The sequence below is a fragment of the Vulpes lagopus genome, chromosome 1 (assembly GCF_018345385.1).
Source record: "Vulpes lagopus strain Blue_001 chromosome 1, ASM1834538v1, whole genome shotgun sequence".
In the NCBI taxonomy this organism is placed as follows: Eukaryota; Metazoa; Chordata; class Mammalia; order Carnivora; family Canidae; genus Vulpes; species Vulpes lagopus.
This window is the reverse complement of record NC_054824.1, coordinates 53,765,030-53,791,556: the sequence shown is the minus strand read 5'-3', so window position 1 is coordinate 53,791,556 and position 26,527 is coordinate 53,765,030. Positions and strand designations below refer to the sequence as shown.

Sequence of the window (26,527 nt, the reverse complement as noted above, 5' to 3'; positions counted from 1 at the left end):
ACACACACACAAATGTGTGCATAGAAACAACTTCAGCCCATTCCTCATACTTCCTCGGTGAATCCCCCAAGATTAATCCAGATGAGTCAGCTGGCTGAGTGTGACATTGTTAATTGAATAAAAGAGCAAACAGTTTAATTCATTTTGCATGGCCACAATATGATTCTAAGCTAGTCAATGATATCTTTGGAATAACTGAAAGAAAATGAATGATTGGGACAGGGTGTCAGGAGTGGGGCAAAGTAAACATGGAGGATGAGTAAGGTATGGTACAGAATGAGGTATGGAGGATGGATAAAAAAAACAGAATATGGATAAGGTGATGAGTATGGGTAATGTTTGAAGAGTTGTGGAGTATGAGTAAGGAATAGAGTCTAAGTAAGGTATAACAAATGGGTAAAGGTATGAAGCATGGTTAAGGGAGTATAGGTAACTGAACTGTACATGTCAAAATAGTTATGACAGCAAGCTTATGTTGTATATATTTACCACATTTTTTTAAAGAAGGAATATGGGCAAGGTATAGAGTATGACTAAAGATATGAAGTAGGGGTAAGGCATGGAGTATGAATGAGGTACTGGATATGGGTAAGTTATAGAGTATGGATAAGGTATTGCTACGGACTTAATGTCCATGTCCCTCCAAAATCCCAATGTGGAAACTTCATCTCCTGTGTGCTGGAATTTGGAGGTGGGGTCCTTGTGGACTGATTAGTGATTAGTGCTCTTATAAAAGAAACTCTAGGGGTGCTTGGGTGGCTCAGTTGATTAAGTGTCCTATTCTTCTAAAGAAAGAAGAAAGAAAGAAAGAAGAAAGAAGAAAGAAAGAAAGAAAGAAAGAAAGAAAGAAAGAAAGAAAGGAAAGAGAGAAAGAAAGAAAGAAAGAAAGAAAGAAAGAAAGAAAGAAGAAAGAAAAGAAAGAAAGAAAGAAAGAAAGAAAGAAAGAAAGAAAGAAAGAAAGAAAAGAGAAGAAGAAACTCCTTGGGCCATGTGAGTACACAGTGAGAAGATGGCCACCTGTGAATCAGGAAGCTGGCCATGACCAGACATCAAATTTGCTAGTACCTTGATCTTGGACTTCTCAGTCTCCAGGACTGTGAGAGGTAAATTTTTGTTTTTGTTGTTGCTGTTGTTTTAAGATTTTATTTATTCATTCATGAGAGACACAGAGAGAGACATAGGCAGAGGAAGAAGCAGGCTCCCTGTGGGAAGCCTGATATGGAACTTGATCCCAGGATCCCAGGATCATGACCTGAGGCAAAGGCAGATGATCAACCACGGAGCCACCCAGGTGCCCCTTTAGTTGTTGTTTATAAGCCACTCTGTCTACAGTGTTTTGTTATAGTAGCCTGAAAAGACAAAGACAGATCTGGAGTGTGTATAAAGTTTGGAGCATGGATTCTTATCCATATGGGCATGGAATATGGGTATAATGTGAAATAGAGGATTAGGGGTAGGTGAGCTTCAGTATCTAGGTGAGGACAGTTGATGTGCACATTACTGAAACATGGAAAAACAGCAGAAAATTGGTATTTTGACACTGTCGTCTTAAGATTAGAAGGGATTGTTACATCTTCTGAATTACTGTTATGTCTTCTGAATCTCATAGCAAAATGACACCAACAGCTACATGGCATTGAAGAATGGACAGAATGACATCATCAAAGCAGGCAGTTTAAAACTACCTGATAATACAATTTTGAATGTTTAATTTTCATATTGGCCAATCCTGGATAGCTTTGCTTAACTACCTTGCTTTCTTTATGATGTGGCTTGTTTCTGTGAATTTGCATGTCCTTATAATTTTGGGCTGTCCTCTTTCCTTGGGATTTTAAACCTAAGGTGTTTCAGGCTTAACTGCTTTGGCAAAAAAAATGACCAAGAATAGCAAAAATATGAGTCAGCATTATGGGTGTTCACCAAAGTGAGTAAAATATACATTGCTATGAGTGGAAGAATGGAAAATATGGAGTCTGTGAGGTGAGTCTCACAGAATAAGCAGAATTACCTGGGCCTTTAAAGTTGGATTGTACAAATGAAGAGTGGACAGGATGCTCAGGAGAGTAACAAAACTATGAAAGTTTGGGGAAATAATTTTTGTGCACAGGCTGAAAAGATTTAGTTTCTCAATAAATAAGTAGATAGGATGGGGAATTTATAGGCCAAAATAGTTGAAAGGCAACTTGAAAAAAGATAGCAAAGAAATTTATAGCTCTAATAAGAAAGGAAGAGAATGAAACAAACCTGAGACAGGGTTTTTGAAGCTATGAAATATTTAATCATGAAATGTCAGTTGCCTCCTCAAGAACATTTTCAGAAGGGACTAATTCTGTTTTTCTGGAGTTGATGAGGGGTAGCTTTGCAGGAAAACAAAATGTATAAGCTAAATAGGTAGTGATATAAAAACCTTCTGGGATTAATTCATTAAAAACTATGTTGAGTGATAATTCATTAACTTAGAAACTTTATCATAAGAATTTTATATCTTTCCTTTTTTTCAAGACAATCACAAAGAATGAAAGGACAACATCCTCAGGAGAGACAGGTGTTTTATACCAGATGACAGTAATAGTTCAGGCCAAAAAATAAATTCAACTAGCAGGAGAGGTAAGATTTAGCATTTATATCTACAATGGATTTCTTCCTATATATTTTAATGTTTCATATAGTTTACAGAATCCATCTGAAAGAGTTTAGGCTCATAGCCAGGATATAGCAAGAAATAATAGTAAAGTCATGGCTTATTCTTGGAAACCAGCAATTTTATAGATATTTTGAACTGGTAGATGATTCATTTACAAGTTTGAGGAAAAAAAATTACAGACAACCCAAAACCAATAGAAATGTCTTGACCAACTCATGAGGTACATAAGAAAGCTGATAAGCTCATTTTTTAAAAGTTATTAATGCACTCTCTAATTTTGCTTCTAACTGTTGCCTGTGCATTTGATGTCAGATCTATGAAATTATTCCTAAGACCAATGTCAAGATTTCATTTATTTTTTCTAGGGGTTTTTTATTTTAGTTTCAGGTCTTTTTTTTTTTTTTTTTTTTTTAGTTTCAGGTCTTATGTTTTAGATTTTAATCCATTTTGAGTTACATACTCCAAATGGTGTAAAATAATGCTCCAATTTCACTCTTTTCCATGTGGATATCCAGTTCTTCAACACTATCTGTTGAAATGTCTATCCTTTCCCCATTGTATATTCTTGGCTCCATTGTCGAATATCAGTTGGCCATATATGTGAGGTTTTATTTCTAGTCTCTCTATTCTGCTCAATTGGTCTATACATTTATCTTTAGGCCAGTACCATACTGTTTTAATTTTTATAGTTTTGTAATACACTTTAAAACTACAAAGTATGATGCTTTCAGTTTTGTTTTTCTTTTTCAAGATTTCTTTGGGTATTCAAGATTTTTCATGGTTCCATATAAATTTTAGAATTGTTTTCTCTATTTCTGTAAAGAAACACTATTGAGATTTTGATAGAGATTGCACTGAATCTGTAGATTGCTTTGGGTAGTATGGACATGTGAAGCAAAGTTAGACAAGATGCTTAACACCACTAATCATCAGGGAAATGCAAACTAAAACTCCAATGAAATACAATCTCACATCTATTAGGATGGCTATTGAAAGAAAAAGAGAAAGAAAGAAAAAGAAGAAAGAAAGAAAGAAAGAAAGAAAGAAAGAAAGAAAGAAAGCAAGCTGGTAAAGATGTAGAGACACTAGAACTCTTATACACTGTTGATGGGAATGCAAAATAGTGCAGCCATTATGGAAAACAGCATGGAGGTTCCTCACAAAAATAGAAATAGAATTACCATATGATCCAACAAGCCCACTTCTAGATATTTATCCAAAAGGATTGAAATCAAGATCTCAAAGAGGTATCCAAATCTCCCATATTCATCACAGTGCTATTCATACTAGCCAAGATATGGAAACAATCTAAATGTTCATCAACAGATGAATGGATTTAAAAAGTGCCATATATGCATACAATAGCATACTATCCATTAGTCTTAAACAAAGAAAATTCAGAAATATGTGACAACATAGGTGAATCTCAAGGATATGATACTGAGTGAAATAAGCCAGTTACAGAAGGACAAATACTGCATGATTCCATTTATGTCATATCTAAAATAGTCAAACTCATAGAAGCAAAGAATAGAATGGTGTTTTTTTTTATTTTTTATATGAACAAGCTGCAGGGAAAATAAATGAAGTTAGCAGTGGTCCTAGGACTTACTAGGGGGGCAATAGAAGAGAAAGAAAGATGGAGAGGGAGACGTAAACTCTGAGAGCCTACTCTGGGCCAGGTGCTTTGCATTTGACATAGCATTTATCCTTCATAACACAGAGTGTTTCTATTTTCCTATAGAAACCACACCATAGGGCTGCCTGGATGGCACAGTTGATTAATAATTCGACTCTTGATTTTTGGCTCAGGTCATGATCTCAGGGTCATGGGATCAAGCCCTGTGTGGGCTCTGCACTCAACAGGGAGTCTGCTTGGATTCTCTCTCTCCTTCTCCCTCTGCCCCTCCCCCCATGTCATGCGCTCTCTCTCTTTTAAATAAATAAATATATCTTAAGAGGAAAAAAAAGGAATAATATCATATCTGTGACTTGCTCTCTGGGACAATCCATGACACTGTACCAGAATCACTTGTCTTGGGGACATGCTTTTTTTCTTATATCATATTAAGGATACGATTATGACAAAATGGTCCTCATCATGCAAAGGGAGAAAAGGAGGTGGCTTCTTAAGTATTTACTGCTGGTCTAATCTTCCTTTTTACAGATATGGCATTGTAGACTGGGGATAAAGGAAATTTCTTCCAAACTACCCATGATATTGAGTATTACTGACCTTGCTAAAGATTCAAATCACTGCAAACATTTTCTTTCAGATGTAGTACTAACAGGTGTCTGCATGTCACAGGTACCTACCTTTCAGCACTGGATCTGATGTCCCTTCCAAGGAAACAGAAATGGCCCAAGGTTCTGATGGGGGACCCAAGGACTCTATTCTCTGATTCTGGAATAAGAAAAACAGGGTGGGGGGAGTTGAATTGAGAGGAGAATTTTATGAAGTTATCTCAAACAGTAAAGGACCCTGAGAGAATTTTTTATGAAACACATATTCAGTAGAGATAGGTAGAGGAAGGAAAATGATGAATATTTTCTTATGTTAAGAATATATCAAAATTAGCTTATAAAAAAGAGAGAATGGGGGGTGCCTGCGTGGCTCAATTGGTTAGGCATCTGTCTTTGGCTTGGGTCATGATCCTGGGATCTTGGGATTGAGCCTGATATGTGGCTCCCTGCTCCCAGGGAGTCTGCTTCTCTCTCTGCTCCTCACCCCCCTCCCCTACCCACCCCTGTTAGTGTGCATGCACACACACTCTCTCTCTTTCTCGAATAAATTTTTCGAAAAAAAAATAAAAGAGAAGATAATGGAGATTATTGTAGGAGTATTTGGGGCAGGTCAGTGAAGAGGTGAAGAGAAAATTAACCTTACAGGAGAGGACAGTGGTATTTCCATTGAAGATTAATAAGGAAGGTATGATTGAGCAAAGGAAGCAGGGCCCAGCTGTCTGAGTGCCAGATTATACTTTCAAAAGGACAAATTTCCAAGTGTTGACCTCAATCTCACCACCTTCTTCTCCATGCAATCATGTCAGGGGTATATATGTACAATTAAGAGTAGAAAGCTTATTTCACTACTTTATTTCCCTTCCTTCCCCACATGACTTTAGTAAATATGGAAGAAATAAGATAGAATCAGAGGACACAGACACTAAAATTAGAATCACACAGACGCCTCTGTTGATGATTTACTTAACCACATATAAGAGGCATCATTTAAAATAACATAAAACTGTAATGCAGATGTGATAACAGACATTCCTTCATTAGCATATGGAATGATTTCTTTGGGAAGGCTAGATTTCCAGGAGATATGAAAGACCTGCTTCAAGAATTTGCTTGGGGAGGGAAAGTATCAGGATTTTATTTTTGCTTTTCATCAGATCTTGGGCACTCACAGGAAGCGAGAGGAAGCCAGACCTCAGCTGTGAGGTAGAAGGCAGACGACAAAGTACACAGAGGTTCTCAGGGCAGCAGACAGACAGCCACTCGGTAAATGTGTGACATGTGCCCCATAAGACATGCTCCCAGCTCTAAGAGAGATGGGTACCCGGGAACCAGTTACCTGCTTATCCAGAAAAACGAGCCGTGGCTGTACTGTAAGCTCCTTTCCCACTTCTCCGTCTGAAGGCTGGACGAGGACCGAGAGAGCATAGGGCCGAATATATATGAAGTTCCCAGTTTTAAAGCTGCTTGCATTTCTGGCACATGTTGACAAAAATAGAACACATCCATAAGGTTACAGATATAACAATTTCTCAAGTGCATTATTACCAGTGAAAATATTTACATTAGCTGTTGTTTCTAGAAACTTCATAATGTATTATATGGAAAATATGACCTTATAATCAAACAATAATTAAATATTTATTTTTCTGTGTTTGTTTAGCATAGATAAAGGATGGACTGGTGTGTGGGAGGGGTGGAATGAAGCACAAATTACAAACTTGGATTTTTATCACCATTCCTTAATATCGGCCCCAAGAATGCCTTACCAGACTAAAATGTTTAGAAGGTGTAGATATGTTCACTAATCTGCTCGTAAGCCAGCTCTCCCCCCAAAACTATGATTTGTGGTATTTTCCAATTTTTGTGGTATAAAGACTTCTACCATGGCTGATTCGAGGGACCAAAATGATGTCCCTGAAAGAATTGGAAAAGATGCCTGACAGCAAGCTCTGACAGTAGCACCGTTCTGCACAGAATAGCTTAAGGACTCCTCACAACAACCCTTTCATATTTACATTCTCCACAGTGTGCTCGCACTAAATAGGCTCAATAACTGTGGAATTAATTGATTAATTTATTTTAATTGAATGAAGCCCTTAGGGAGAATAATACCTTAAAATTAATATATGCTGAGCACTTACTGTGTACCAGGCACTATTCTAAACTTTCCACATATAAACCCAGTGCATCTTTAAAATGACACTGTGAGGTAGGTACTTCCAGTTAAACTGGAAGAAACTGAGACCCAAAAGGGTTTAAGTAACTTGTCAAAGGTCTCACAAATGATCAAGGTCTAGAGCAGTTAATCAAGGAGCTATATTATTTTTCACCTCTTACAAGCATGTGAATTGCTAATGTGACTCAGTAATAAAATACAATAAACATAAAATGGTTTTGCAATTCATGATACCTCAAAATATCTTTTTTCCCAAAGCTTTGGCATTTTTTCTTTTCTTTTCTTTTAATATTTTATTTATTTATTTGACAGAAGGAGAGAGAGAGCACGCAAGCACACAAGCAGGCAGAGAGGCAGACAGACAGAGAGGGAGAAGCAGGCTCCCTGCCAGCAGAGAGCCAAATGTGAGACTCAACCCCAGGACCTTGGGATCATGACTCGAGCCAAAAGCAGACACTTAAGTGACTGAGCCATCAGGTGGCCAAGCTTTGGTGTTTTGATGACCAATACAGCTCTATTAAAAGAATATTATAGATTATATATCCATTGTCCTATTAAGCCTATTGTGTATTATGCATCACAGCCATGCAATAGATTTTTAGCAATTACATGGAGAAATAGAAATCATATATCACACATATTACCCTAGTAGAGGGCATCCTTTGTTGACTTATTCTCAAAACAGCCTAGGTCAGTTAAAACAAGGCTATGATTAAAAAAGAAAGAGGAAGAAGAAGAAGGAGGAGGAGGAGGAGGAGGAGGAGGAGGAGACAGCTACTCTTCCCCAATTAAATGCTTCTTTATTCCCTAACCATTTTTTTTCTTCCTCTTTCACCTAAGGAGAAAAGGATAAAATATTTATTTAACATGGAAGGTGTATGTCGGGCAATGATGACGATTCATCCTAAAAAGAGGAAAGAGTGGAAGAGCAAAAGAGCAAATTGAGTGGATCACAAACTACGAAGTTTCTGTAAGAAGCATTTTCTCCCTCCCCTGAGAATCCTGGGTGAACAAGGCCAGGGTGGTCGTATGTGGTCCTAGGAATCCCCTTTGGTCATCTACTGGCTAAAGCTCTGACCTCTGTGCTAGAACCACTTACTGGGAATTCAACATACATTAGTTTAATCATTATTTATTAGTTTGCTTAGCCTGAATGGGTGAGTTTTCTTTTTTTAAGGGGAACTATTTAAATCAGATTTTTAAAATCCATGCTATTAATTCTATCCTTCCATGGGGCCCAGATTATTGGAAAATTCTAACATTATTACCAGATCCTATTTCTCCCCTAACTCCTTTCTTAAATGCTTTCTGATGTGGGATAGGGTGCAGGCTAGCAATGGGGTTAAGGAAGCCAGAAGACTCCAGCGCAGATCCTGACGTAAGTACATTGCCGTCTAGAGATGAAGAGATGGGAGTCAACTGCCTGAAAACCCGCTGAAAGGCTTGTCCCTGACACATTTTAAAGTTTATTGTGAGCAAACATCTCTTATTAAATGTAAACAGCATCTCACTGGAGGTCAGAGACTTGCTGCTACAGCATATCCCAAGGTAATACCACTTTAAGCTCCGCATAAACTCTTAAGCAGTTTCTATCCTAAAACCTGACCGTAGGTGGTACAGTTTTTTACGATATGTTATAATAGTGCAATAAATCTGTTAGCTTAAAATCGAATCTCCGTGGCCTTTTAGAGAAATCATCATTAAATGCAGGGTCCTGTTAATGATGCCATCGAAGTGAAATTGTTTAATCTGCTAAGGGGGTGAAAGGTCACCAAATGAATTTTTTATAATACATCAACTTGACACGCAATAGGGAAAACTGTAATAGATAAAAGCAAAAGAAAAGGGCACTGTCTTCTTCTGATAGGTCAATAGCAGCCAAGAGAGTCACTCATCCACGTTCCTTTCACGATGGGGCTCCTTTTGCATTTAATATGGACACCCAATTAATACCTCAGCACCACAGACAACCTCATTTTAGGTGACTTATAGCAATTTCTCCCCCTTCCCTGAAATGAAAGTGATCACAATACATCATAGCATTGTGCGAATTAACGTTAATTGATTCAAGTTACCAAGCAATGATGGGCCACTTATATAATCTAGGCGTTATTGGGTGCTAGAAGGGATGGAAGGAAGATTAGATTCCAGTGTCCGTTGCTGTGACGACGGGAGTCACCTGACGCCTTGTTAGACAGTTGTAAGGTTCTATTGCTGGCCCCAGTGGGGTCGTCAGTAAACTGGAGTGATGTCCAAACATCATTAGACGCTGCTCCGATATTAAAGCAAAGGGATTAGCAACTTATTGCAAGCAACCTGGATTTGTCATTGTGCTGTCGTTATCCAATTTCCAACTGCTAATGTGACTGTAGCCTGCAGGCAGAAGGACCTACAGCCAAACTTTAAAAAATGGGGGAGGAAAGTGCCCTCCAATCCTCCCAGTTTTAACCACTATATAACAGCTTCCAATACCCAGTCAAGTATGTGAAAGAATTTTCCCCCCTTTGATGATGCTTAAGTACAAGCTAAAAAAAACAACAACAAAAAAAAAGATCAAGAGAATACAGGCATTTCCCAATTCTGAGATCACCACTATTCACTCCAGCTCTTGATTTTCAGTCTGCCAGATCTGAAATGCTTACTTTTTCAAGAGGAAAGGATTATTTCTATTTGCAGGGCAAACTTGGCAAATAAACAAATAAGTTCTGTTGAAAGCTGGTTCTGGGCAAGACCTATGGGGGTGGGCTGAAGGTAGGACTGTTAGAGATACTTTATTGTTCTTTCTTCAACCTTCACCTCCTCAAAGTTAAGTCAGATTTCTATAAAAGTGCCCCATGTTTCGATTAAATGTTTCAGTTGTCCTGTATTTTCAATTCTTCCTGTTTTAAGTAGGCTAGATAGAGCAGAATCTATATGTGCCATGCATGAGGTGACTTGAATTCCAAAGAAGTTTGCAAGATTCCATACCTGGAAGAAGAAAGTAAGCTCTCTAGTCAACTCAGTTTCACAAACACGTTAACCCTTCCAACTATGTCCAAACATTGTTCTACGCACTGTGAGATGTGCAAACATAAATAAAACACCATGACCTCTGTCACTCAGGAACAGAGTCCCCCCACCCACTCCCTATATGGTTTGCAAGGCAAGAATGACTTTCCGGAGTACACATGTACCATTTTACTTATATTTCCCAGTCCTTGTTCTCCCTATTAAACTTAGCCAGATGCATTTAGCTGCTGTCAACTCCTAGGGAGAGAAGAGGGAAGAAATGGCTTAAGATCTGATGGTTTCCTTCTGGCACACAGAGTGGTTCCAAACCTGGTACATGGTAAGCACCTAATACATGTTACTGTAGTAACACTATGACAGATCAGTGCCCATCATGCATTTCTCTGCTCTTAGGTCTTTATATGCCTCTGGAAAGCCATTACCTATCTTGGACTGGCCAATCTCAAGTTCTGGTATATTTCTCATTTGGTATGCTTTGTGCTATGCTCTAGTACTTATTATTAAGCTCTGTGGTTCTTTGAAATTACTCATTTCAAATTGAGACTCCAGTAACCCTAGGTGTAGGTTGCAGTGTGCCAGGAGTATATAAAGGCAGAGAATAAACATGGCATATCTTCCAACAAGGTCAACCCAAGGGTTAAAATCTAAGCATTTTAGGTAGAGAAACTCATTGAAAATAATATTTTGTAATAAATCTATCATGACTATCTTATCTGGAATATTGGAAACTCTGAATACATTCTTTAAGATCACACACAAACTATTCAAAATGTTCTGTTTGCATTAGGGTGCTGTAGCAGTCATAGTGCAGCCAGGAAAACAAGAGCCAAGATTTATTTGCTGGGAGATATTTAATACAGGATATTGATTACACAGGAATATCAGAATAACGAAGAAGCCAAACAGGTTACATTTCACTGCAACCAATATTTAATGGTTATTTATTTGCATGACTCTATGCTTAGGCACTCTTGGGAATATAATAATAAATTGAAGCATTGACCACCTAATAATTATTACAAAGAGAAAAATACACTACAGTTAATATAACTAAAGTTAATTTTATAAAAAACTAGACTAACGGTGAAGCAGGTTCATATTGAATTAATTTCTTTATAATTATACATAGAATTAGATTCAATATGACATATTCTTGTTAAATAGTTGTACAAATGTTTGTTTTGCCTTTCCATTAATTTTTAAATCTCTAGATTTTCATATGAGCCATATAGTTTTCTGGATAAAATAGCTATTCAATTAATGTTTGGGAACTAAAAGATATTGAAATCTAAGCTTTTATGAGTCCTTATTATATCTACCTACAACTTCACCATCTGTACACAGAGATCTTAGTTACTTGATTTTAAGGTAGCATGGTTCAATTTTAGAGTTAGAGCTACATGCGAATGTGATTGAGGAACTACTGGATACAGATATGTGAGTGGTAGCAATGGATTACAGTTACATCCTGTTTATAAGGAAAATAGCAGAAAAATATAACCTGCAGAAGTAGAGTCAAGGATTTAGTGGTCTGGGGCCAATTAGTGTAAGAACAATGGTCCCTAAGGGTATCACTGCAGAAACAAGACTGTGAAATAAATGATAATTTTAATGATAACCAGGAGTCATCAATAAATTGTGAATGATCTACATTATTTCCCACTTAATAAGGGTCAATAATATGTGGGGGATTTTTTTGTTTTGTTTTTAGTTTAAGTGATGAATGCTTTTAAAAATGTAGTGATGAAAGGAACAATTTTTAATTAAATGGAAAGTTTGCCTATGCAAGCATTTTATTTTCCTTAAAAAGCCAGATATATGAGATACCATTAAGACAATTTCGCCATCCACTTAGCTCAACAAAGCAGTGAATTTGTATGGTAGCAAAAAGAAGAAAGAGCACAGAAACATTCTTCAATGGCAGATCACTGTTTTTTTGCCATGAAGGAGGAAAGAGACAAGCTGGCAGTACAGAAATATCTTCCAGGATGAACCTTCTGCCAGCCTTGAGAAGAATGTCCTCCCATGTTGACAGAAAATTCTGTTCTTGTATACTCAATAGCTGTTTCCTAGAAAGCAGGTGCCTGGGGATATGGAGAGGTTATACAAGAGAAGATGCTAAATGAGACTGCACATCAATAGACTAGTTAGTCTCACCAATGGTCTGAGCTAGTTCTCTTCTCTATTCTAAGTCCACTTGAGAAGCTGCTATTTACAGAGTAAGGGAACTTAAAAAGATGCTAAGGTGATGGGTTCAAGAACATACAGAAAGGCACTCCTACAATGTCTTGCTCACCCTCATTAGAACCATTTTCAGGAGCCAAGGATCCTGGCAATGTCATAAACAGAGAACTTTATTTGAGATAGCATATTAGGTCTTTATTGCTGCATGACAAATTACCATAAACTTAGTGGCTAAAATAATACAAATTTATTATCTTCGGGTTATGGATTAAGAATCCAAACAGGCTTGGCTGGGTTTACTTCTGGAGCCTCTCAGGAAAAACCAATTTCTAAACTCATTCAGATTATTGGTGGAATTTATTTCCTTGTGGCTGTAGAATGGAGGTCCATATTTCCCCACTGGCTGTCAGCCAAGGTCCATTCTCTATTTATTCCACCTGCTTTTTTTTTAACATGTTGTCCCTTCCATCTTAAATCCAGTGATGGTTTTAAGCCCTTCTCACACTTTGAATCCCTCTGTCTTCCTCTTTGGCCAGAGGAGGAGAAAGCTCTCTGCTTTAAAGGGCTCATGCTATTATTTGGGCCCACCTTGATAATCTGGGATGTTCTATCTTTGGGTCAACTGTGCCACATAACGTTCTGTATTGAATGAAGTTCTATCTCACTATATTCATAGATATCTGGGATCAGGGCAGAACAACTTTGGGAAGCCATTTTAGAAATTTTGCCAACAATAAACAGCCTTGGCATTTCAATATTTAAACATCCAAAAAGATACAGATATATTTAATTTTACTGTAGGACAAAGAACATTACTTAAAGGTGTTTAAAAATATTTTTTAATTAAACAGGGGAAAGGGAGAGAAAAGGGAAAGAAAGGAGAAACATTTGAGAGCAAAAATCAAGTTCCTACTGAAAGAAAGGTAAGCAATGTAAAATGTGTCCTGCCAGGATTCCGGATGAAAAACAATATATAAATAAGACTTCTGTGGAGAATGCTTAGTTTAAAAAGGGCAGATTGAATTTATGGTTATCTCTGTGCCCCCAACTCCACTGAAATTACTGAAAAGCATAAATATAAATAAAATGGTGTGAACCATTAGCATAAATGGTTTTGTAAACTAACAAAGATAAAGACAAAGAAGGAGAAGAGAGAAGTATTGACAAGAGGTCAATGAAATTTTGGAAGGTGGAAAACAAGTTCCTGGAATGGACTTAGCCAATTGGACAAAATTTAAATCCAGATGCCTCTAGGAGAGAATAAAGACCAGGAGAGGCCAATTCACTGTGTATCATTTAACTAAAAAATAGAACGAACTCCATTTCTCCTCCTCAAAAATAAATTGGTAGCTTTTGGAAAGCAGGTAGTATTCCGCTTGAAAAGTAAATGTCCAATATGGCCTCAATTTGTTGAAATGCATGCAAACCCATTAAATTAGCAAGAGTGAACCTCTCCAGAACATCTATGGTGTTTTTTACTGAAAGGCCTGCGTTCCTGGGCTGATTCTGCTGTGTCAAGGTCAGTTCATTAGCTTGTCAATGGCTCTCCAGTGAGTTCAATGGAAGTCCCAACTGACACTGATCAAAGTTGAAAGAAACAGGGCTGGCCTGAGGCCTGCATAGGGCTCCAGGGTTGTTTAGCATATTGTGCAATTCTTTGGACCATGGGAAATCTTGCTAATTTTCATTCAATCCCTTAGGACAAGGCATTTCTTATTCTGTAGAGATTTATTCAGATATACTTAAGAAGCAGCTTTTCCTTATCTTCAGATTTGCTTTTTGCCTTACATTTGAAATCTCTCTTAAAATACTAGAGGGACACAAAGAGATAAGGGAATAGAACATATCCCAACAGAAAATCGATGCTATAATATACATGTTTGGCAGCTTCTTATTAAATCAGAAATATCTGAGTCAAAAGTGAAAACGTGATGGCTATGATGGATAGTAGGCCATAAAGGTGATCTCTTCTCTGAAGCTGTCTCACCTCTTCATAATAGAAAGATATCGCCCACAGATATGTGTCTGTACCTAAACTCGTACTGGTTCTATTCTCCTTGCTGGGCTTCCTCTGCTATACATCCATTGCTTCTACTCTGACTTTTCTCTCCTTGTAGTTAAAGGCTAAATATTCACTGAGTCTTTTTTTATACATCACACAAAAATCAGTTATTTGGGAATGATGACCTATTAGAAAAGCTCAATACTGCAAAATCTAAATAAATTTAGGCAATGGATTGGCCCCTTTTTCTCTCTAGTCAGTCAGTCATACATGTATTATATCTATAAGAACTCAATGGGATCTAAATGAAATTGGGCTAAAGGAAAAAGATATTTAAATACAAGCTAAGATGCATTGGCATCATTTTTTTTCATATTCTTGATTCTTATATTACCATGCATTCATTATATATAGCATAATGGCATTGATAACATGGTGAAGGTTTGTTGTTTGGTAAAAATAGCCAAGATTTAATAGATTCTGAGCAATCCACATAACTAAGAGTACTTTTTAATTTTTTTTTTTTTTTTACTTTTTAATTCTAAGATAATTCCTAAATTCCTTCAACTCAACAAGAATTCAAGGGAAAAAACTGCTTGAGTTTTCTTTTCATATCTCTCATACATATTAATGTACTGTCTGGAAGATGAACATCTACCTATGTTATAATTCAGGTAAAGTATGACACAAAAACACTAGCTGAGCTTTCATTTGGATATATTGCTCTATATATAAAAAAGGCAATAAGTATATTAGTTAAATATGACTAACAATGTGAAGGTGTCTTTTTTTGTTTTTACTTTGTTTTATACCAAATCCCATATTCATTGAAGAGGGCATATGGAAGTAACTAATATCCATTAAATATCAATTGCTTATTAATACTACCACAAATAAGATGAAAAAGCAGTAACATCAGAATAATCTAAAAGAATACAAATGCTTTAAAATCTCATTGAATAATATAGCTCAGAATATAAATAATCTTACCTATACCAGGGACCCAGTATCACCTGAAAATATGCACTGGTTTGAGCTTATTTTCTAGTGGTGATGACAAATTTGTAGGGAATACCTATGTTGCCCACCTTTAGCCCATTTTAACTAGTAATATTCATTTATATATGTTTCTTAAGCATTATAACAAGTTCATTTTGTCTCTCAACCTGGGCTATCATTTTTCGGTTCTTTTGCATCTGCTAAAAATTGAAGCTTGGGACTCACAGTCTTTACTTTATGAGAGATACTTTATGCTTCCCGGGACCTTCAGCGCGCCCCTCTGGGTGCATCGCTGACAACAACCGGGTCACAGGGCTGCGGGGAGAAGAGAGTAAGGAAAGTACAAGGTGTACGGTGGGAACACTGTGAATCCTCCAGCATCGTCCAAACGTGCAGTTGTCTATTCTGAGCACTCTGTGGTTTGAAATTCAGCACAGCTGCAGTAACCGTTTCCTTGGACTCCCAAGGAGAGCTCAGATCCCCCCTCCTGTCACTAGAAAGGACCCCCACCCCGCCCCTTCACTTGACCTCCTGGAATTCCCCACTGATGATCAGAGATATCCTCCTGCTCCCTGCCTTAGCTGAATCCCACTGTCCCCTACGGCCCCCTCACATGGAGGGACACCAGCCCTCACACCTAAAAATGAGCTAAGTCAAATTAGGCTTGGGCTAATTTGAACTTGGGCTAGTCAAATTTATCCCTTGGCTAACACAATCTATAAAATTGAGAGTAATTTACACTTGCCTTCCCTTATTGTGTACTTCCCATGCTTTTCCACTCACTAAGCTCAGAAAAACATTCAGATAAATTTAATTCTGAAACATCTATTAACAGAAATCTGGTGGAGGATTCCAAAACATAAGTGTTTACAGTCAGAATAATATAGCACAAGGGGTGTTACAGATCTTATACAGGTCTGTGTCATAAATGTAGTTGGCAACAGGAATACTCCTGGTCATACAATTTGACAAAGGCATCCTCTTCAGGGCTTTATAATTCTAGGCTAAATAAGACCCAATCAGTCACTGCATTACCCTAGTAAACTTCTAGTCACCTCCAAATTTTTCCTAAACATTAGCCCCTTCCCCAGCTCTATAGGAAGAATTATTATCATCCTCCTCAATACTCAATTTTTAGCTTGTAGCTTGTTCAATTGTGATAGGTAGTGTTTCTGTACCTTAAGGCAAAGATCATATCTGTTTCACCTTAGCAATCCAGGAATCTAGCCTACCACTTACATTCATTACATGAATAAGTGAATGAACAAATGAACTGAAAACAAGCTGCTTTGGAAAAATTTCTTCCTACATGATTTTCACTTTGAGATACCAAAATAGAACATTTTCAACTACACAAAATATAGAATAGTCATGAAAAATATAGATTTAATAAAAAAATTTTAAATTGAGAATTAAGTCTGTAAGTGACTCTCTAAGTTTTTATTCTTATCTTAAGAAGCATACAGGTTATGTGATTCAGTGGAAGTCGACTGACATTTGCAATATGTGCCCAAGAAATCAGCCCTTGTCTAGATGTTATCATAATTAGTACTCACCCATAGTCAGTGACTCCCTTTGGCTGAGTTACCAGTAAGGCCCCAATAGTCATATTCAGAACATTCTCTAGTACTCCGGTCTGTTGAGCAGTGATAATCTGGTGAGCCAAATTCTGTAATTTGTTACTTGTTAAATATGAAATCAGTCCAGTGCTCCTTATTGTTGGCAGATCACCAATTTCAATGACTATCACTTTTGAGGCAGTTTCCATAATGGTTGGTGATGGGACCCTATATGAACTCATTTCCGTCATAAGAGGTCTTCGTTGACCGACTCTGTAAGAACCAGCACAAGTCACAGTTGGGCAATTGCGCTTTCTCTTTGCTTTATTGTCAGCAATGGCCTTTAAGGTTGCTTCATTGCCAGGCATCTCATGAATAAACCTGATTTGATCTTGGCTAACCTGCAAGAAGTCAGTTAGTCTTTCAAGGATGATGATTTCCCAGCCTTTTTCTAGAAGTGAAAACATCACAGTGAGGGCCAAATGAATAGAGACACCTGAGTGTATTTCAATGGGCTCCTGTCCTTGTAGGACAACATACAAGAGGTTATCCAAGATGCTGAAATAGTTGGAACCAATTGACTCATCTAGCAATGAGGAAGTTGATTGAACCATAATGGGTGGAATGAAACTTTCCCCTATGAAAACACGGGGGTTCTGAAGTTCATGGTAGAATACAGCCAAAAGAAGCTTGGAGGTACTTCTGTTCCCCAAGAGAAAAAAACGCAACACTTGGGGAGTCTGATCCACAAAGCAGACCTTGGTGATTTCCCTGGTAGGTAAAATGGAATAGAAAGTAGATGCAGACCCTGAAGTAGAACAGGGAGCATTGGCATTTACACTACTAAAGGTGTCGACAAAACCACGAGTAACAGATACAACTGGATATAACTTCTGCATTGCCCAAGTGGCATCAGCATTGTCAAGAATTAGAATTGCTTGGTCAGACTGTTTGCAGATGTAGCCTTGAATCAGGGCTCGGTATGTACATTTCTGTTCTTCTCTAAATGTACCTATAAAATAAAAGAAAATAAGTAATATACAAACCACAATCTCTCAAAGATAATTTGCAATCTATCATCCTTATTATCATCTGTAACTTCACAAAACATTTATTGAACTCTTAAGTGTGCTAGATACTGAGTGTGTAAAGAACTCTGGATAAAATATGAAAGGGTACATACATTAAATAACAGCTATTGATAACCTAAGTGTACATGTTACATAATATACATTATTTAAAAGTAATCATGGGGATGCCTGGGTAGCTTACCAGTTAAGCATCTCCCTTTGGCTCAGGGTATAATCCCAGAGTTCCGGGATCAAATCCTGCATCGGGCTCCCTGCATGGAGCCTGCTTCTCCCTCTGCCTGCGTCTCTACCTCTCTCTCTCTCTTTGTCTCTCATGAATAAATAAATAAAAATCAAGAGTAATAATGGATATAATAGTTCAGTGAAAAAAAAGAATTGAGTCAAATAATTAAGGAAAAGGAATAATCAATAAGGCCTCCATAACAGAAAAAGGATAGGGGAGAAGGAGATAATAATATTTCAGTCAATGAAAAAAGAGGTAGATTGAGGGGGCTGGAAGGAATAATTTATGGATGTGTATTTTTTAAAATATTTTATTTATTTATTTGAGAGACAGTGAGCATGAGGGAAGTGAAAGGAGAGTAGAGGAAAGGGAGAAGCAGGCTCCCTGCTCAGCAGGGAGCCCGACATAGGGCTCCATCCCAGGACCCTGGGACCATGACCTGAGCCAAAGGCAGATCCTTAACTGACTGACCATCCAGGTGCCCATATGGAGGTGTTAAAATTGAAGAGGTATACTGTGAAAGGGTGTGAAAAAGTTTGGATGTCAGACTATATGATTGTCTTCATTTTCTCTTTTCTCTAAATATGAAGAATTTTTTAAAAATACAAGAAGAGGAAAAGAATAAAGTAGTAATTTGGGGGTATTGATACTAAATAGAGCCCAAGTTGAGGATGATTGGGGCTAATCAAGACGTTTAGAGAAATAGCATTATCCGTTAGTCCTACTTAGCCTCAGGATTGGAACCAAAAAATCAAATTACTACATTTGGGCATAATCTAGCCTTCTCCTATTTCCTTCCTTCCATATGATATGATTAGAAATCTATGCCAAAGCTGCCTTTGATATCCATAAAATTAATTACCAACATGTTGCTTCAGGAGTAGGCCACATGGTTTAATTTTGCCTCAATAATAATAGCAACAATAGTCAAAATTATGAAGGAAATTGTAAAATGTTTCCATCTGAATAATAATGAAATCTTAGCATCAAAATTTGTGGATTTAAGGTTTTGCCTTACAAATTTAGAAAACAAGCAAAGCAAATCCAGAGTAAATAGAAGAACAGGAATAATAAATATATCAGCAGAAATCAATGAAATAGAAAAGAAAGAAACAAAGAAGCAAAAATAAAAGTGAACAAAGCTAAATTTGATTCTTGGAAAATATTAATTAATTATTTAACCCACTCACTAGACTGATAAAGATAAAAAGGAAGAGCATAAATCACCAGTTTCAGGGATGAGTGGTTATTACTACAGATCCTACAGACAAAGGTTAAGAAACTACTAAAACAAACTTCATGCTAACAAATTCAACAATGTAGATGAAATAGACAAAAAGAAATCAGATACAGAATAAAACAGAAAATTCAAATTATAATAACTCTTTAAAGTAATTGAATTCACTAAATTGAATACTAAATTATTAATTTAAGTAGAGATTCAATTATCAAACATAAAAGAAGGGTCACTTTTAACATAATATGTTTTCTCCCTATGGTCATATAATATGGAAACCCTAATGTAAATCAAGAATTATTTTCAAAAACATGGAACCAATATGAAGGGAATTAATTCCATGATCTTAACAGATATGGAAATTGTGCCCTGAGATTCTGATAAACAGCTCTACTATAGATATATCCTTTTGAAATGAGATATTTAGGGGGCCTTCCTAAAAAAAGAAAAATCACACTACTTTCCTTTTCTAAACTTTACAGCCGACTCTCCTTCTTTTAACACGTTTTTTTTTTTTCTTTTTTAGCCATGTTGATGTCAATTATTCATTCACATTCTATCCAGTTTTATAGATGTCTGTTTTTGTTCCTCCTGGTTTTGATTCAGGAGATATAACATCTTTTAAAGTGATCTCTACAGATTGCTAAATTTTAGGAACTATCCCTAACTAAACTAATCACTCTCTTATTTGATACAATTCTCAATCATTCTCTGCTACTAACTATAAGTAGTTTGATAAGTTACACAGAATTTGTAAGTGTCAGTGCTTCTAAGGGGTTATTTCTCAAGGTGAGGGACTATATCTCCTATTACCACAGGGCTTAACACAATAACTCAAACACAGTAGATGCTTCTTTTTTTTTTTTAGATGCTTCTTAATATGTATTAGTTGACTGATGTATAATGTCCTTTTCAAAACTCTTATTTTTAAAATAATTTTTAGGGCAGCCCAGGTGGCTCAGCAGTTTAGCACCACCTTCAGCCCAGGGTGTGATCCTCAAGACCCTGGATTGAGTCCCACGTCAGGCTCCCTGCATGGAGCTTGCTTCTCCCTCTGCCTGTGTCTCTGCCTCTCTCTCTCTCTGTCTCTCATGAATAAATAAATAAAATCTTTAAAAAACATCTTTAAAAAAATAATAATTTTTATCAATTATTTCCAGGTATCTAGTTATAAGATTATTTTTCTATAGCTTGAATATATTTTAAACCAACATATGACAACAATAACAGAATATACTACAAAAATTTATTATGAGACTCGCCCCCTTTAATATATGACAAAGCTCAATACACTGAGAAATCCATCTATTTCATATGAAACCATAAGATTGAAATTATGGCTGATTATATTTATATGAATTTTCTTATGTTCCTAAACACATTATTGATTTGTTTGCAAAAGAATTATGTTATGACAAAGCATTTTTTCCTATACTAACTCATTATATAAATACACATGTAGAAAAATGAGTATTTATTTCTATTCCTGATGGCAAGTGCCTTCTAAAGCTAAAATAACAAAAATGGAGGATTTCTAATGTGATTCAAATATTCTTTTACAAAGAATTTTTTTTTTACAATTTATTTTATTTTACAAAGCAAGCTCAGGTATAAGGTGATAGAATAGAAGTCACCGTCAAATTTTTATAACCTGTTGGAATTTTGTAGGAGTTAGATTATGAACCTCAAAAACCAGGCAAGAAATTCAAGAAACATTTACTGAATTCCCTGTGCATGTTTAACCTGTCAACAGGAAGATTTTGTTACTATGTCTCTTCTCTCTTCATTGTTAGGAGTGAGTTGCCTTTCTGTATTATCAAGCGTTGTGATGTGATAAAGATTAAATGCTAAGCACATATGGCTACTCAAATATGTAGGAATTATTTTCTTATTTAAACGTAGTTAACTTCCTTATTCAGAGTAGTGCAATGCCAATTACACACATTGTTTCTATTCCTAATGTATTCCTTTTTGTGTGTGTTTTGAAGCTTTGTGTGTGAACGTCTCACTAAAAGGAACACATGCTTTCTGATGCTGAGACATTTGGTTGGAGAATTACTCCCATGACCTCCACAAAGTCAATAATTAGTATCTCCTAAGTTACATTAAAAAAAAGTTTCATGAAACATTGGTTATTATAAAATATTATCCCCCATGCCTTCCTTCCTATACCCCCATAAGATGGAAGACAAACACATTTGATCCAACGTAAGTAAAAAGAATACTTAAATTACTTCTTTGTTTCAGGTCTTCTTGACAAAATATAAAACAAATGAAATACTTTTCCTCCAAAATCATACACCCTACAATTTTTGCTATTCTAGGAATAGCACTGTAAAAAATCTGTAATAAATAATCTACTAATTATATTTTCAGCTTATGAAAGAGTGTTTTTCTGTCCCACATGTTTAGAACTGTCAAATGTGGAAAAATTTCTTATGAAGTTTTCCTCATGTATGAGCTGTAATATTTGAATAGCTTTTTATAGAATAACTTTTGTGGCACGGTCAATTAAAAAACCTACTTCTCCTCCACCTCTCACTTTCTTCTCATGCCTTAGGATACATTTAGTAACACAGGAGACCCAGGGTCTGGCTCCTGTTTATCACAGCATGGGCAAGTTGACATAAATGGCTAGTAAGAACTTTATATAGAAGTGATTTCGAATCACAAAAAACAGACCTTCTTGCACCCATACCAAGTGCGTGTCCAGCTCAATTCTCTGTTAGCTAGATCTTAAAAATGCTTGTATCCATTGTTACCCACCCTCTCAGTGCTTATGATGGAGGAGAATTTAGAGCCAGGAGAGTGTTAGCTTAAATTTTCATTAAAATACCTCAAATTTGCAAATTTTACAAAAAACATAGGGCCAGGGGATCCCTGGGTGGCGCAGCGGTTTAGCGCCTGCCTTTGGCCCAGGGCGCGATCCTGGAGACCCGGGGTCGAATCCCACGTCGGGCTTCCGGTGCATGGAGCCTGATTCTCCTTCTGCCTATGTCTCTGCCTCTCTTTCTCTCTCTCTGTGACTATTATAAATAAAATAAATAAATAAAAATAAATAAAAAAAAACATAGGGCCATTCATGGGCAGCCCAGGTGGCTCAGCAGTTTAGGGCTGCCTTCTGACCAGGGCGTGATCCTGGAGATCTGGGATTGAGTCCCATGTTGGGCTCCCTGCATGGAGCCTTCTTCTCCCTCTGCCTGTGTCTCTGCCTCTCTCTGTCTCTGTGTCTCTTATGAATGAATGAATGAATAAATAAATAAATAACCTTAAAAAAAACATAGGGCCATGCAAACTCATTGCTAGCATTCCTTCTGGAATCTTGATAGTGGCCTGTGTAAGCAAAGACCCTGAAACCTCAACTTTACCACCTTCACAGTAAGTCAGCCTGGATTGTAGAGAGCCAATGAGCAAATGCCTTGGATATGCTTAATAAGATATCATGGGAAAACAGGATGACTGGGTTCACTGAGATTAGGTTTCTGCCTGTGACTGAGAAGAAGGGGCAGAGGGTCACAGGTATTAAAGATATTTTCAAAAAACCAATCATATGAAGCATAGCACATCTCTGCTATAAAAGGAGAGAAATGAAGTAAGGGATGTTATATACAAATAATATTTGAAAAAATATTACAGCAACCAACATTTATGGAAGACTTTGTCTGTGCCAGGTATTCTCCTAGAGAAGCCTTGAAGATGAGATGAACAGTAAGAGACTGAATATTCCAACAGACAATAGCCATACCATACATGAAAACAGAACTCTGATTCATAGTCAGTAGTGACCAGGCCAAGAAACCGGTTTGTTATTAGCACAACCAGTTGAGGAAGGTCACATTTCTATCTGTATCTAGTCCAGGATGACCAAAAAATAACCTCTGAAAAAATCAGCCCCAAATAGCTAGCACCTGATTAATAATTGTCAACTTCCCCAGTTTCCTTCCCCCTGTCCAACTGTCCAACTGAGGACCAAATGAAGAAAGCCAAACACATCCCTCTAATCAATTGCATAGGATGTCACATTTCTAAGTAGCCTACCTCCAGCTTCCCCATGCCAAAAACAGCACCCAATCAGGATATACCTGAAATCTTTCCTTTTTTCCACCATAAAGCTTTCTCACTCTCTCTGCCTTTGAGCCTCTGCCAAATGCAAGTGATGGTGGCTAACTCACTTGATATAGCAAATCTAGGTAAAGAGCCTTTGGTTGATCACGCCCTGGTCTTAGTTTTTATTTTTACAGAAGTCAAGGTTTTAGATGAGTTATTTACCTGGAATAAGAGTGATGACATAGTTAGAATGGACAAGGAAACCATAAACTAGTTTCAGTGGCTTTCAGGGACTGAAAAGCAATGCCTACCATGTCAATATGACACAGGTAGTGAGCCTAATGACATCAGCCACAGAGAAGCAGGGGTTTTTGCTTAAGGGATATGACATAGGGCATGTGAATAACATTGAAATGTGAAGGTTTGAGAGTGTGATAATAGGTAGGCTTGAGGCAAAAGGGTTAAAGAACACTATGAAAACAGAAAGCAGTTTGTTGAATCTAATTTCAGAGCTAATTTCACATAGCACCAGGAGCAAGATTTGGAGAAAGAGTCAAAGGTTGGTTGACCTCATGAATGATCAGGAAAGACATGTGTATTCTGGAGGTGTAAATAACATGTGGTGGACTTCTGATGGCGACTGCCGGAAGGCAGGGATGCTAAGCAAAATACACTATACCCTTATACTCTCTAATGTGGTGTGGAAGTTGGACACTATCAGAAGGGTTCTATGGATTTCACAGCTTGTCAACTGGGGACTCTAGTTACTGCTTAAATTAGTCTTGTTGGCCAGAAGATGATCATCTCATGGTTGTTTCAACTAATATAAAATGGTTGCTCAGGAGAGTTTCAGGTATAGAAATATCTGACAGCAGGTCCACAGCCTAATGGAAGTGGTATCTGGAAGAGGAACAGGATGGGATAGAGATTAGAATAGTAGAGGAATATTTACTTCCCTACGAAGATATCCTCAAGCCATCAGATTGGTGATCCTACCTTCCTTCTCTATTTTTTTCCTTCCTTTTTTCTTCTTTTCCTCCCTTCCTTTTTCCTTCCATAACCTCCTTTACCTAAAACTTCTCCGTGGCAAGTTTATTATCCCTAGTTCATAGACAGAAAAACTGACTCACAATTTTAACTCATAATTATGTAGTAACAGTAATGAGGAGAAAGGGGAAAAGAAAAGCAACATAATCCAAATAACTTCACTTTGGGTTGTATTTAGTTGTAGAGTCAGCTGTGATGAGTAATACTGGCCAAGAAGTACCACGATCATCAGGAGTTCTCTCTACACAGTGAGAGAGAGCAACTTATGGAGAGGTTTTCAGTGATTGGTTATTATTTGTCACATCATATATTTGGTGAGAGTCCATTTGCTTTTTTATATTGCCACTTGGTCTTCTTAATATTTTAGCATACTATCCCAGAACTCTAAACACACAACCACACATTTAACAAAGGCACCAGTCTAAAGATTATCAGCAAGTAACATTGATTATTATTTTATAGCCAAACTTGCAGTCCTGGTGTTCATAAATAAGAAATTTTATTTTTATTCCTCCAGAATTTAGCACTAAGAGACAGGGTGGTTCATCAGTCTCTTTCCACCCACTTTCCTAGGTCATCTCCAGAGCTAATCAATTCTAGTATTTTAATTTTAATGTGACGCAAAATAAAGCATATGTAAGCAATGCATTAGGGTTCCTGCTAAATGGGCATGGTTCTTAACTGTAGGGGAGAAAACACGGGACTTAAGAGAAGGGTGTGCACACGGCCAGCAGGCATCATCGTTTACTGTCCTGGCCACAGCTGGCAGAGGCTCACGGTGACAATCTGGCTTCCCTTCCCAACAGTGTTCCATCTTTTCTTCCTCTGGATTTCTTTCCCTCTTGCTTCTCTCAGTTGGGGAAGGCTTAGTTTTGAGTAATGATTATCTTTCTCACTTGTTTCTGTCTTTTCTTTTCCCACTTCTCCAAATGGCCTTATCTGCCAGTCACAATTTTTGTGGTCTGCAATTCTGATCACTTTTAAATGAAACCCATGCTGGCTTTGGTAATCATAATGTCATTTACAATTTACCACTAAACACGTTTATTCAGTTAGTAGCACACTGGAGAAAGAGAACTCCATATGAACTCACCGTGAAAGGCCTAATCTGATTATTTCCTCATGAAAATCCAGGCAGGGGTGCTTGTAAGAGGGGCTGAGAGGAGAAGAGGAAAAAAAGCAAGGTCTGGCCACAGCTGACTTTCATAATCAATGTGAAGAGATAAGTGACACAGCCTGTCAGGGCCGGCCGCCCAGTCACCCCAGGGCATTCCTCTCAAACAGGCAAGAGTGGACAGGACTTAATAAATGCTGAGTGACCAGTGAGTATTGGCTTGGCATATGCTATTGCATTCAAGATGGACAAGCACAGTGATAAAGTCCAGAAGCTCTTCTCTAAGTGGGGGAAATTAGATTAAGCAGGTTGTATTTGTGTGTGTGCATGTGTGCACATGAACACTTGGCTTTGTGTATACTTTAACATCCTAGAACGTCCTAGACATACAATATCCTCCATCTTCCTCTCCCTTGACTGGAGACCTCAGACCTAACAACCAAGAAAAAAAGTGAATTAGGTATGTCTGGTGAAGGAGGAGAAAAAAAGAAGGTATGTGTGTGTGTGAGTATGTATGTATACTCAGGTTGCTTCCAGGGTTCTAACAAATATTAACTTTGTGTCAATATTTGTCCTTCCTGTCGTGAAATGAGGATTTTCCACCTCATTTCACATTTGAAAAGAAAATATGCCAAAGGGGTCGTCTTTGCTAGGAAAAAAAATTAAAAGAAAAGGGAAAAAAAGAAACAACCTCTATCCTTTATTTAGAAAAATGGGTCAGAAGGAAAGAGAAAAAAAAAGTATTTTTAAAATAAATGTTTTGACTCAAAGGCACATAGAATCCTTCCATCTTCCCCTTTCAACAAAAGGAAAAAATTTATATGTTTAAAATTGAATGAAATACATCAACATTAATGATTTTTTTTTCCTCGAGGTTAACATCACCATTTCCCTCAATAATTTTTTTAGCCATTTTGTGATAGATTTCCCAATTCATGGTACAGTAAAGTA

At 37.2% G+C, this 26,527-nt stretch overlaps 1 protein-coding gene across 11 annotated transcripts in view; it reads right to left on the bottom strand.

Annotated features, from left to right (window-relative positions):
* The window catches only part of PKHD1 (PKHD1 ciliary IPT domain containing fibrocystin/polyductin), a 477,526-nt gene that overhangs the window by 33,729 nt on the left and 417,270 nt on the right, over window positions 1-26,527 (bottom strand). For 10 of the 11 annotated variants that reach the window (XR_005990304.1, XR_005990305.1, XM_041771518.1 and 7 more), the window contains 3 exons: window positions 16,815-17,829; window positions 6,225-6,360; window positions 4,961-5,048 (listed from right to left, as the gene is read on the bottom strand). Coding sequence is in view for 8 of the 11 variants with exons in the window: in XM_041771518.1 (XP_041627452.1) it covers window positions 4,961-5,048; window positions 6,225-6,360; window positions 16,815-17,829 (1,239 nt within the window). In the remaining 3 variants the exon portion in view is untranslated. The remainder of the gene's footprint in view (window positions 1-4,960; window positions 5,049-6,224; window positions 6,361-16,814; window positions 17,830-26,527) is intronic. The other variant, XR_005990310.1, reaches the window with a different exon arrangement.